The sequence below is a fragment of the Drosophila nasuta genome, chromosome 2L (assembly GCF_023558535.2).
Source record: "Drosophila nasuta strain 15112-1781.00 chromosome 2L, ASM2355853v1, whole genome shotgun sequence".
In the NCBI taxonomy this organism is placed as follows: Eukaryota; Metazoa; Arthropoda; class Insecta; order Diptera; family Drosophilidae; genus Drosophila; species Drosophila nasuta.
In genome coordinates this window covers 19,426,696-19,439,836 of record NC_083455.1, presented here as the reverse complement: position 1 = coordinate 19,439,836, position 13,141 = coordinate 19,426,696, and the positions used below count along the sequence as shown (strand labels likewise).

At 38.5% G+C, this 13,141-nt stretch overlaps 1 protein-coding gene across 1 annotated transcript; it reads left to right on the top strand.

The window, feature by feature from the left end:
- The first annotated feature begins 9,307 nt into the window (after positions 1-9,307).
- Positions 9,308-12,526, top strand: LOC132798568 (uncharacterized). Its single transcript, XM_060810477.1, has 4 exons — positions 9,308-9,573; positions 10,168-10,705; positions 10,767-11,659; positions 12,046-12,526. Exons 1-4 carry the CDS (start codon positions 9,330-9,332, stop codon positions 12,417-12,419), a joined length of 2,049 nt encoding a protein of 682 aa, XP_060666460.1. The 5' UTR covers positions 9,308-9,329; the 3' UTR covers positions 12,420-12,526.
- The last annotated feature ends 615 nt before the right edge of the window (positions 12,527-13,141 follow it).

The following is a 13,141-nucleotide window of genomic DNA, read 5'->3' as shown; positions in this document are numbered from 1 at the left end:
TTACAAATTCTTTTCATTTCAAAGTTCAACTGCGGTTGACACAACAACAACAACTGAAACAACAACAATAACAAGAAAATCCACATTTGCCCTTGGGGGGTCTCAACAGTTCATAGAAACAGTTTGTAAACTATTTTATGCATTTGTGATTTTCATTTGAATATTTTTGCTTTCGTTTTGTGTTGCGAAATTAGCTCAAATATTTACTCACAGACACCCACCGACAGACATAAAATAAATAATGATATTAGCAAAATGATTTGCGGCCATAACTAAAATAAAACAAAACCAAGGAATTTAAATTAAATGCCATGTTTTTTGAGCCGGCATTTCGACATTAATAAAGCGAGTGACGGCAACACGAAGAACAACAATTTGATTGGCACAAAATTTATAGTATACTCGTAGCATGCAATTTGACTCAAAGTGGCAAGCAGCAGCAGCCGCAACAACAACAACGTTGGCAACTCTGGCGCCGGAAGTAACACGACACTTGACATTTTAATTTAATGCCGTGCACAGACGTCGCTGACAACGCTGCAGTTACAAAAGCAGTTGCAGCTTGCAGCTTGCATCTTGCAGTTTAAGCAGCTGCAAGCAGAGTTGATAGTTGAACAAAAGGCGTCCTTGGGGGTAAGTCGGTAAGTGCAAGTGGGCAAGTGTCCATCTCTAACTATTTACAGCATCTGTGCGTGTGTCAGTCCCTGAAATCGATTATTGAAATTACGCATTATGCAGCTATTTGAGATAAGTGCCACATTTCCGAGAAAATTAATTACAAATGAAGAGACCTATTTTGCAAAATGAGAAATGCAATTCTCTCTCAACTTCTGCATTGTGTTGTCAAAATATGTATTTCAACTAGAATTTGCTCTTTCATTAGTAAATGATGCCCCAATTGAGGTTTCACTTCAATAAACTGGCACAATAATACCATTGAGGCTCTGCACGCATAATAACAATATCAGATTTCTAAGTTGTATACTTATCATCAACTTCCACTCTGTTTAAATGTTCACCTTAATACCTGCTTAGTAAAAACAATGTATCAGCATATATTGCGTAAACACTTTAAGTGATGTAAAGATGCATTGGTAACCCTAATTACAGAAAGGGATGCAATGTCCTTAAAGATTTGGCAGAAACATAGCAAAAAAACAAACATAACAATAATACATTTTATTTGAACAGTTTCGTTTTTTCTTGTCGGCAATTTTAAAATTTCACATTTGAAATTGGGGCTTAAAAAAATTTATTTTTGTAGCATACTTTTAGGATCCGCTCAGAATCATTTTTGTTAAACAAGCTATATCTCGGCCATATTCTACCACATATTCAAAGGACATGTTTTGCTAGGATCAGAAGGACCAGCTCTATCGATTGGCGTTGAAAAAATACAGGGTCATATAAGGATCCAACTCTTGCAATTTTTTGGTCTGCGGCTCATGAGAAAAAGGTAAAATTGGCAGAGTGCACGATAACTCCAGAACTACAAGGACGATTCGAATGTCCTTTGGCAGGATGATGGGCCTCATGAATATATCTAGATTGACACAGGACTCGCAAGGATCAGACAGGATTTGGCTGAGATATACGATATTTTCTCTATTTAAAAAAGTCCTTGTAACAAAGTTGTTCGCAGGACATTCGTCCTTTTTGGTATGCCAATGAATTTGTATTAACTGGAGCTATCCTTGTGCCAAAGGACATCCCGATCGTCCTTTAAATGGCTGAGATACCGCGGATTTCCCGTGTTTTTCCAAATTTTCTATGCCTACCCCTTGAAAAAAATTAAGGTCCTTTTTTTTGTTATATCCTTGAAATCCTTGAATTCCAAATGATAGTACTGATTACACTGATTACAAAAAGCTACATCCTTGTCAGATCCTTAAAGAGTTGGTGGAGTTATGGCTAAAAAACAAATATTGTCCAAGAATTGTTCGTTAGCATTGCATACTTTTAGGGGCAATCAAGTTAAATGAAAACCAGTCATATTTTAGCCAGTTTGAATTTTAACCGACGATTTTTTTTTTCGTTAGTTACATTCAAATTTAAATTTGGCGCTACAAAAATTTAATTTTTATAGCATACTTTTAGGACCCGCCATGGATCATTTTTCGAAAACAAGCTATATCTCGGCTATATCCTGCCACATTTTCAAAGGACACATATTGTTAGGATCACAAGGACCAACTCTACCGATTGACATTAAAAAAATGCCGTGTCATCTAAGGATCCAGTACTTGTTATTTTTTGGTCTGCGGCGCATGAGGAAAAGGTAAAATTGGCTAAGTACACGATAACTCGGGAACCACAAGGACGATTCGAATGTCCTTTGGCAGGATGATGGGCCTCATCAATATATCTCGATTGACACAGGACTCGCAAGGATCAGACAGGATTTGGCTGAGATATACGCTATTTTCTCTATATAAAAAAGTCCTTGAAGCTAGGTTGTTCACAGGATATTCGTCCTTTTAGGTATGCCAATGAGTTTTTATTGACTGGAGCTATCCTTGTGCCAAAGGACATCCCGATCGTCCTTCAAATGGCTGAGATACCGCGGATTTCCCGTTTTTTTCCAAATTTTCTATGGTTACCCCTTGAAAAAATTTAAGTTCCTCTTTTTTTCAAAATTCTTTTAATCCCTGAATACCAATCGATAGTCCTGATTAATTTGAATACAAAAAGGCATATCCTTGTTAGATCCTTAAATATTTGACAGAGTTATAGGTAAAAATCGTATATAAGCTAAATAAAACCAGTCATAACTCGTCCATTTTAAATTTTAACTGATGTTTTTTTGTTCTGTCGGTTATTTTTAAATTTGAACTTGGCGTTGAAAAAATTGAATTTGTGTAGCATACTTTTAGGATCCACCGAGGACAATTTTTCGAAAACAAGCCTTATCTCAGCCATATATCGCCGTATTTTCAAAGGACATGTATTGCTAGGATCGCAAGGACAAACTCTATCGATTGGCATCAAAAATATATGGGGTCATCTAAAGATCCAACACTTCCAATTTTTTGGTCCGCGGCTCTTAAGAAATAAGTAAAATTGTATAATTGCACGATAGCTCGGGAACTACAAGGACAATTCGAATTTTCTCTGGCAGGATGGAAGATCTCCTCAATATTTCTAGATTGACACAGGACTCGGAAGGATCAGACAGGATACGACTGAGATATACATTATTTTCTCTATTCAAAAAAGTCCTTGCTTCTTGGCTATTCCCAGGACGTTCGTTCTTTTTGGTATACCAATCAGTTTGTATTAATAAAAATAATCCATGTGCCAAAGGACATTCCAATCGTCCTTCAAATGACCGAGATACCGCGAATTTTTCTTTTTTTTTTCCAAATTTTCTATGCCTACCCCTTGAAAAAATTGAATGTTTTTTTTTTTAAGATCCTCGAAAAACTTGAATTCCAATCGATAGACCTAGTTAACATGATAACAAAAAGATAAGTTCTGGCCACCTCCAAAAGAAGTTGTCAGAGATGTGGCAATAAAATACTAATAATAAAGAATTTTTTTTTTTAATTTGAACGGTTTTCTGTTTTTTTTTATATTTATTTTTAAAGCATACTTTAAGTGTGAGCCAAAGATCTTTATTAAAAACAAGCTATTACGTTTTTCATATTCTGAATTAGTACAATTAGATTTGATTACATGTTATATGCTGTCCTGTTTAAGATTTAAAGTCACAATTGTTAGGGTTCCATTATTATTTATTTATAAATTGAGTTAGTTTTGTTTACATCAAATTGAAACAATTTAACAAAGATATTTACTCGAAGAGCGAATGTTTTAGACAAAAAATTTAATATACGTAAACTCCTTTTTCCATAACTCACTAAAAACCAAATTATTCGACGATGCTTCCGTTCATAACAAAGGCAATTAGCGCACTTCCTTCATGGTAGAAGCTAGAGTAAAGAAATATTAATAAGAAGTTATTCAATGCATTAACAAATAAATACAGAAAGTAAAAAAGTACAAATGCAGTCTAAATCATATAGTACAATTTACATTTTTTAACTCAACTTAAATCAATACAAATAATAATAATAATCAGTAATTTATATGGAGTTCATTATTGTATATTATTTTATTTATCTTCAATAGTCCAAGCAACATAGGAAATTCATTTATTTAAAAGAAAATGAAAACGTAGTCTAATTGCAACCGCTTCAATTCCATGCATAAATATAAATTTAAAATCCATTCAGGTGCCCAAAACGAAGCAGCATAAAAGTGGACCTCGAATTTTGATATTTGGCACAGAAAAAAAGAAGAGTTGTCAAATGGTAAATGTCAAATGACATACGAGTGGCAAGTTCATAGGGCGGTGCAAACAGATGCAGCATACGCGATGTGAGTAGGAATATGAGTATGGGATATCCACATGTCACACATATCTAGGCCAAAAAGCCCTATAGGCAAGCCTGTTTATATTGTGGCGCACATACAAACTCGAAGCTAGCAAAACTGCTGACCTGTCGACCTGACGACCTGGCGACCCAGCGCCGCATTCATTCATATGTCAGCGAGTCAAACAAAAGCGGCATATGCAATTCATTTACTGCCATTCAGTGCACGCCCACTCTTCTACGTCTATGGAGGCGTGTGTGTTGGGGGCGTGCCCATTCGAGGCACGTTGCCAGCGGGAAAGTAGGAAAGAGAAAGAAGGCGGTGCGGTGCGGTAGCAACGTCAATTAAAGCGCTGCCGGTGCCGCCTAATTGGATTTATGCCACATTTATGTGTAGGTGCAAATTCGTGGAATTGCGGCGCAGCGAGCGAGGCTCGTGCTAAAAATCAGTGGGATAATGAGGCAACGGCAAGCAACGGGGCGGCATGGTGTGGCAACGTGGCAGCGTGTTGCGAACGAAGCGAAGCTGTGGCAACCGCAAACTCGACGCGACTCGAAAAACCCGGCCAACAATTGCAAGTTGTTGCCGTTGCGAGCAACTTTCGAGGACTTTAAATGAAATTACGCGCAAAACTTTCGGACCGAGCAATACCAACTTTTTGAAGAGATCAGCCAGGCCACAATGAGTGGAGGGGGCGGGCAACATGGAGGCGGGGAATAATTGTGTGGAGTGAAGTTGGCTTTCGACAGGGAAATGGCATTTCTATTGCGGTTGCGGCAGGCACGCACTTGCAACTTGGCCAAACTGAGTTGAAGCAACAACAGCAGCAGCAACAGCAGCAACAACAACTTTGTGCCACATAATGAGTTTCATAAATTAACACAAATTAAAGATACGAGCAAGTAATTTACCTATTCGAAGATTTCTCTTCTGGGCGCCACTAGTCGGCCATTACATTACACCCACACACACCCAAAAAGCACACACAAATACACACCTACGCACACACACACGTGTAGCTAGAACCAAGAATTGTAGTCGACCTTTTGTGCGAATTTTTGCGGTCATTGGTTTGTAATTAATGCGACCAAAAGGTAGCCTTGACTTCGTCCAGCGGTCGCCAAATGTGGCAACGAGACTGCCGCGAGCAACACGACGCATTGTCTTCACTCCAGTCACGGTGACAGCTTCGCTGTGACTGTGACTGCGACTGCGACTTTGACTCCTGCTGCGACTTGCGGTGCTCGTGGTTGAGGCAGTGTTGAGTGCTTTTGTGTTTAATTTTATTAATTATCTGCGTAATCTTTGAAGTTGCCTCTTGTCCGCCCAACTGCCAATGGCTCTCTGTCTGTCTGTCTGTCTGTCTGCCTGCAAGTGTGGAGGTGTAAATGTGCATGTGTGTGTGAGGCACTGTTTGAGCTGCTTTTGTGTGTGGTTTTGGTTCGCTGGAGGCTTGCCCCTCCTACTGAGCTCCATTCATTAATCGCATCAGCCAAGTACGTGTGTCTGTCTGTGTATTAAATGCCAAGCACAAAGTTGGAGAAACTTTTGCCAAGCCCCCCAGGACATTTGATTCACACACAAATACATACTCGTACAATTCGAACTGAATATCAACATGCAGACAGCTAAATAAATAAATGGCAGCCATGCATAACAGTTCATTTCAGACAACAACAAAAAATACACATTGTATAATAATCATTTTTTTGCTAATTCACAATTTCATTTTTAAATTAATCGCATTTTATGCACGGGTCTCCGGAAATTCGACTATTGCGTGACCCAAGCAAATCGTTAAAAAAATGTGTTCATCAATAGTCGCACATTTGCATATCAATCAAAAGCTGAAAGTAGTAATTCACATCTTTGATTTTATTTTATTTATGAATATGCGCAAAAAGTTGGACATATTTTTTATGTAATTTGATTATGTTCATACTGATGGTTAATAAAAATGTTGTGTATAGTTTTTTGCTTAAATTTAATAAATTCTACAAAATCTATATCCATTTTTTTTAAAAAATTTGTTTGAGAATTGAATCAGACTGTCGGGACTATTAATAAAAAAAAATATGTATAATAAATGAATATTCCAAAAATTATTTAAATATACCAAAGGTATAATATGGTATTTATATATATTTATAAACATTAACATCAAGTATAATAAATGAATATGCCAAAAAATATTGAAATACACCAGAGGATTTATATAGTATATTTATAAACTTTAGTATATTTCAAATCTTTAATATTATATTTTTAAAATACAACATATTTATTTGTACCAACAAAATACTACAAAATTCCGAATCCAATATGCATATACTATACTTAAAATATACCCATGAGTAATTTGTATAAAAACTTTAAATTTATATGGGTAATTCCATGATGGAATTTGTGCCGTGCGAGACCCTTTCAAGTGAAAATCACATAAACTGAAACAATTTTAAAAAGAAGTGAATTTTATTCCTAAAACTTTAGATAAGCACTATATTTAGAGCTAAGATTGTTTTTAGGAACTTGTTCTGTTTTACGATAAAATATATAAATTCATTAATTTTTTGGTTTTGCGCACGAATTTGTTAATTTTTGCAATTATCACGGGACAAATGGAATTACCCATATATGTTATAGAAAATCTAAAATTCGAAATTGCATGCATTAATCATAAAATCTAAAATAAGTTAGTTAATCTCGAAAGTAATATGAATAGTAACAAGCACAAAAAATGAAGTCACATGGGAAAAAGAACCGACGAATAGAATCAGATTACTTGGAAAACAGTGTGGCGTCGAAATTGTGCCATATTGTTGCTGTTTGTCACTAGGAATGTGATGTTGAATGCTGGCTGGCTGGCATAGAAACAGAGCGGCCAATTAGGCCAAGAGGTGACCTCGAGTTGGCCTGCTGCTGTTTCTGCTTCTGCTTCTGCTTCTGTCTTTGCTGGCAACAGCAGAGTAATAGTAGCAGTAGCAGCTGCTTATTGTGGAGCAGGCTAATCCCAGCTACTGATTGGACTTACAGGGTTTGGTACGGTGAGGTTCGGTTGTCTGGCAACCACACTGTGTGACTGCAACCACAGAGGATAAGAGGGCATACAGCATCAGATGTGCGATGTGAGAGGTTGAGGAGGGTTGCTCGCACGCGTTTGCCGGCTTTGCACTGTGGCGTTATCGGGGGCTATTGAAAGATCTATTCCCAGCGGCGTAATTTGAGCGCAAATATTGAAGTTTAAAACCAGAAGCGCTAATAAATGTTATAATCATAATGAGCAAATGTTTAAACAATGCCCACGCCGAGAGCACGACGATGGTCACGGCCGGCGGGGGATTATAAGTCACATCGAGAGTTGCATAAATTTTTGCGGCGCCGGAAAGACGAAGCGCTGGCGATAAGAGCAAGAGCAAGAGCGAGAGCGAGAGCGCGAGACCCAGAGGCAAAGGCAATACACGAGAGTCAATGGCAATTGCAAATGGGGAAAGCGCTTTTATGGTTAAGCAACCCTCGGTATCGTGATTGTAATTATGAATGAAATTTGAATTGCAAGCGTGGCAGCAAATGAAAGCGAAATTTCAAGCTGCTGCTGCACGTGCCCCGGAACTGCGATGGGGAGTCAGGAGACAGGAGACGGAAGCCGGGAGACATGGAGCAAAAGGAGCTGCGCCTGCCTGGTCACGTGTCCTCATTGCCAGCGAATGGCGGCTCGGAAGTGCCAATAAGTAGTTGTCAATATTGACTGATTATCTCAACACGGGACGAAAGCAGGCAGGCAGTAAGTCCGGGGAGGAGCGGGGCGTTGCTTGGAAGGCAGCGAATCATGATTGCGAGTAGTTGCAGACTTGAACGGAAGTAAACATAAATCACAGCGAAGATAGTAAGTAATAGCGGGAGGGGATAAACGAAATGGGTGAAGAGAGAGGGAAGGGAGGGAAAGTAAGCCCGGGCAATGCAATTATTTAGCAGGAGATGGCAATAATTTAAAGCAGACAGACGATGGGCGGCAGTTGACAGGAAGAAGCTGCTGCTATTTAGTTGCACTTGCAGGAGATGCGCATAATTGCATCTTGATATCACACACACACACACACACACACTCACCACTCTCCAAGCTGTCATTTGGTTGGGAGTAAGATATAACATCTAAACGGTGATGAGGGTTGCAACTATTTCATTTGAATGACATATTTTTTGGTGTAATTAGTTAGCGATAACTTATTTGAGGAGTGATGTATTGGGTAATCAATCAAACCGCTTTTGTCTCTCCCTTTTTTTATTATTTTTCTCTGCCCTTATCAGTTTTCTACACTCTTTCACTATTAATGTTAGTCTACATTATAATTTTTGTATTTAAATTTATGAAATCACATATATTATTTATCTAAAACTCTCTCATCTGATTTGTTCACATATGTTTTATTGCAATTTTTTCGCAATTAACATTTCTTTGATTTTTTGCTTTCAAATTCTTAAGTTATCGTGTCTTACATAAGAATAATTTAAACAATGTAAGAAATGTATTAAATGTAGAATGTAACTTAATAAAATACAATTCATTCGTCGGCTCATCGTGCTCGTTCGTGCTCGTTTCATTGAATCTCGTATTCTTTTTACCCTCTAACATTTTGTTCAATGGTATTTTCCATTCTAAAATAATCTTAAGCAACTACGGCAACTACTTGGTATTTATCAAAGGGTATCTGCCAGTCATACCATGCGCCTTAACACTAAACAACTTGCATATATGTAAACACTCATTATCAGCACTTCGAACTAGAGAGACTTTGTGCAAAAACAAGAATGAATGACTTAAAATACGAGTATATATGTAAATAATAATGCTTATGTACAGATTTATCGGAAAGCGACTTATCAACAGTGCCGCAAGAAGAAAGCGCGAAGCATGCCGCGTTGTCGCGTTGCTTCAGTCTTAGTTCGTGTTTAGAATGTCGCACAACTGTCGAGGATACATCGCATTGCAGCTGCTGCTTGCTCTGCTATTGCAACAGTCGTTGCTGCAGATCGTTGAAGCACGCTGCAGCAGACCCGATGATCTGGTCAATGGCAACACAATAATGAGACGCACCATGGTGCGCTTCCGATGTAACACCCGCTATACTCTCATAGGACGATCAATCGTCAGCTGTACCTCGGATGGACGTTTGACAGGCGAAGTCCCTTTCTGTGCCAGTAAGTATCGGAAGAGTTATACATTGGATAAAGAAATCATTCATTCATTTAATCAATCATTTATAAATGCAAGCATGAAATCTTCAATCGAGAGGCATAATGAAAACGACAGCAAAAGTTCTTTGCACAAAAATTGAAATTCAGCAATTTAAATTTAAAAACGATTCATTACTTAATCGCAACCACAAAATTTAAAATCTTACTTATACTTAAAAAATATAAATATATAAAATATACCAATGAGTAATACTTATCAACAGTTAGTTAACGTTCTTATTTGTAAATATTTTCTTCAATTTATATTTTTTTTTTATGTAAGCACACAAAAAACACGTATTTAAAGAATAATGAAGGTCTCAACAAAAGTTCGGTAAATTGATAACTTTTAAATGCTGTTTGCAAATTAAAAATTTTGGAGATAATACTACTTTTTTGAGTTTAGAAAAGATCGTTTAGGAATGAAGACTAGAAAAAATAAATAAAGTTACCGCGTAAAGTTGAAGAATTTTATGGTTTCATATAAAACTTCATTCTTCTCTCTGGGTGATCGTGACTCATGTTGCTTGTTTATTATTATTATCTCAACTCAACCAGGGGCGGGATGTGTCAACCCGCCGCATCCGGAGAATGGTGAAATTGAAATACAGCGTGGCCTGAGTGCTGTGGTCATATGCAAAGAGGACTTTGTGGTCGCTGGCAATGCTCTGGCCCACTGCAATGGCATTAACTGGGATCGCCATCTGGGCATTTGCCGGCATCGCAATCACACGCAGGGCCACGCCTGTGACTTTGAGACCGAAGATCTATGCGGCTGGACCACTGAACTGGGTCTAATTCAGCCCTGGCGACGTGTCGCCACCGTTGGCGATTTCCATATGCATCGCACGGGTCCGCGACACGATCACACACTACAGCACTCCTATGGCGGACACTACATGCTGATGGAGACCAATGCGTATGCCTATGGCGCCCGTCACTTCGTCTCACCCATTTATCCCCGTGAGCTCAGTCTGAAGACAGCCTGCTGCTTCCGTTTCCATTACTTTATGTATGGCTCCGGTGTTGGCAGTTTGGTGGTGTCCGTTAAACCCTCCCAGATGAGACTGGATGAAATGTGGGAATATAATGCACGGTATGTTTAGCTCGGAAACCGGATACCGGATAAGCTAATATTCTCTTTTGCTTCTCTTTAGGTATCAAAAGTTTAACGTCACTGGCAATCTGGCCAATGAATGGCGGGAGCATACGATTCGAATCGACGAGATGACCCAGGACTTTCAGGTGGTCTTCACGGTCACGAATGCCAACTCGCGTTTGGGAGACATTGCCATCGATGATGTTAGTCTCATTACGGGAAAAGAATGCGGCATGGGCAGTATTACGACCACCACGGAGGAGCCTGTTACGGAGACTGACCTTGTTTTTGACTTTCAAAGTTGCGAATCTCGTTGTAATGCCTCGTATATACCAGATGAAATTCGGACTTTATATTTGTTTCTGGGTTGCGGATGCGATGAGCGGTGTATTGATAATGGCAACTGCTGTCCCGATTACTTTGCAGTCTGTGTATTTCCTTTTGAGACGACAACCACAACAACAACCACAACGACAACAACAACTACAACGCCAAAGCCAACAACAACACCAACAACGACGACAACACCAACGACAACAACTGTCAAGGCAACACCAAAGACAACGCCAAAGGTAACTCCCAAAACAACACCAAAGACTACTCCTAAGACTACCCCCAAGCCCACTCCCAAACCGACTCCCAAACCGACTCCTAAGCCAACTCCCAAGATCACCCCCAAGCCCACTCCAAAGACTACTCCAAAGACTACTCCCGATCCTCTTTCTAAAACTACTCCAAAGGCTACTCCCAAGACTACTCCAAAGGCTACTCCCAAGACTACTCCCACGACTACCACCAAAATAACGCCAAAGCCAACGCCACCAACAACACCATCAACTACAACCCCAACAACAACAACAACAACAAGAGCGACACCAGTCACAACTAACACAACAACTACAACAAGTCAAGCCAAGTCGACAAAAGCAATTCCAACAAAGACAACGCAAGGTAAATGTTCCTCAACGTATTTAATAATTATATTTCCGAATTATTTTGATAAATTCTTTAGCAAATGGGAAATGATAAACCCCACATCAATTGTTCAAAATAATTCGGAAATAATGATAGATCTAATAATCTATCATATATTTATTTAATATTTATGTTTTTGAATAACTTTTATTACATGATCTATTCTATCGAAAAGTAAATTAATTCATTTAGCGAAATGAAAATCCTCAACAAATATTCAAAAAAAAACATTGCACATCATTAATGCTAACTGGTAAAATATAAAATCTTTATATAGAAATTCTATCAATTTAATAAGTCACAAATCGAGTTTAATGACAACGCAATACTCATTTATATAACTTTGTATCCTCTCTTTTTAGCACCCAACCGTTCGCATGGTAAATACAGCTGGCCAGTGAGCTCGAAGGATCTCGAAGGAGAAAGCGACAGGCAGAGCTCCTCGGGTTACGGACGCTTTATGTGGTACTCACTTCTGACCATCATGCTGATCATTGTTTTGGCAAGCGTTCTTTATCGCTGGCGACGACCCAACGGCGGTACCATCGAAAAGGCTGTCAGTTTTCAAAAGACCCTGGCGACCAAGCTAAAGAACGCCGCGCTGGCGGGTGGAAAACGCTTGAGGAGAAGTGAAGCGAGTGCTCCGCTCTATGATAACGAGGATGATGATGGCTATGATGACGATGTGCAGTTTGAGGAAATGGGCGTGGATATACGGGATGTGACGCGGCTCTAACTCAAGTTATTCTAACTCAATTAATTGTATAAATTCAAAACTCGTCATACTTGTTAAATGTACTATAAATGAATACAAATAAAGCATCTGTTTAAATAAAAAACAAGAAAGAAAGCTACCCATTTTGAGCAAAGGCAAAACAGTGCGGTATATTTCTTAAAATATAAAATACTAAAATATACTATTAACTATATTTGGTATAATTAATTAGTAATACTTTTAAAATACCAGATTGTCAGCCAAAGCAAGTAAGATCCATAGTTAGTAGGCGTTCTTTCTCCATATTAAACGACGGATGAACAGACGGACATTGCTATATCGTTTCGCCTGATGACACTGATCAGGAATATATATACTTTATAAGGTTGGAGATGCCTCCTTGTGCATGCTATATACATTTTGTGCAGGCACAAAGTTATAATACCCTTCTATCCTATGAGAAGCCGGTATTAAAATAATGGATCACTAAGCTACAGTGTTGATATTCGAAGCAATCTTGAAAGGGTTCCACAAATAGCTACAACATAATCTTATGAAGACCTTTATCATTAGATCATACGACCAGCGAAGCAGTAAATTTCCTTAGTTGTTACAAAAGGGAAATCAGATAAGTTTTTCTCATAGATGTCTAGATCGATTAGGGTTCGAATAATGGATGAAGTAGTGCATGGTTAACGAGCAAGATTCGCTAAATTTCTTAATGAAATTTCTGGGATATCAGT

Excerpts from the sequence above, each read along its gene's own strand:
- LOC132798568 (XM_060810477.1), top strand. The coding sequence starts at position 9,330 with ATGTCGCACAACTGTCGAGGATACATCGCATTGCAGCTGCTGCTTGCT. Across the intron at positions 10,706-10,766 it reads ATGTGGGAATATAATGCACG|GTATCAAAAGTTTAACGTCA; the intron begins GTATGTTTAGCT and ends GCTTCTCTTTAG. Across the intron at positions 11,660-12,045 it reads TCCAACAAAGACAACGCAAG|CACCCAACCGTTCGCATGGT; the intron begins GTAAATGTTCCT and ends CTCTCTTTTTAG.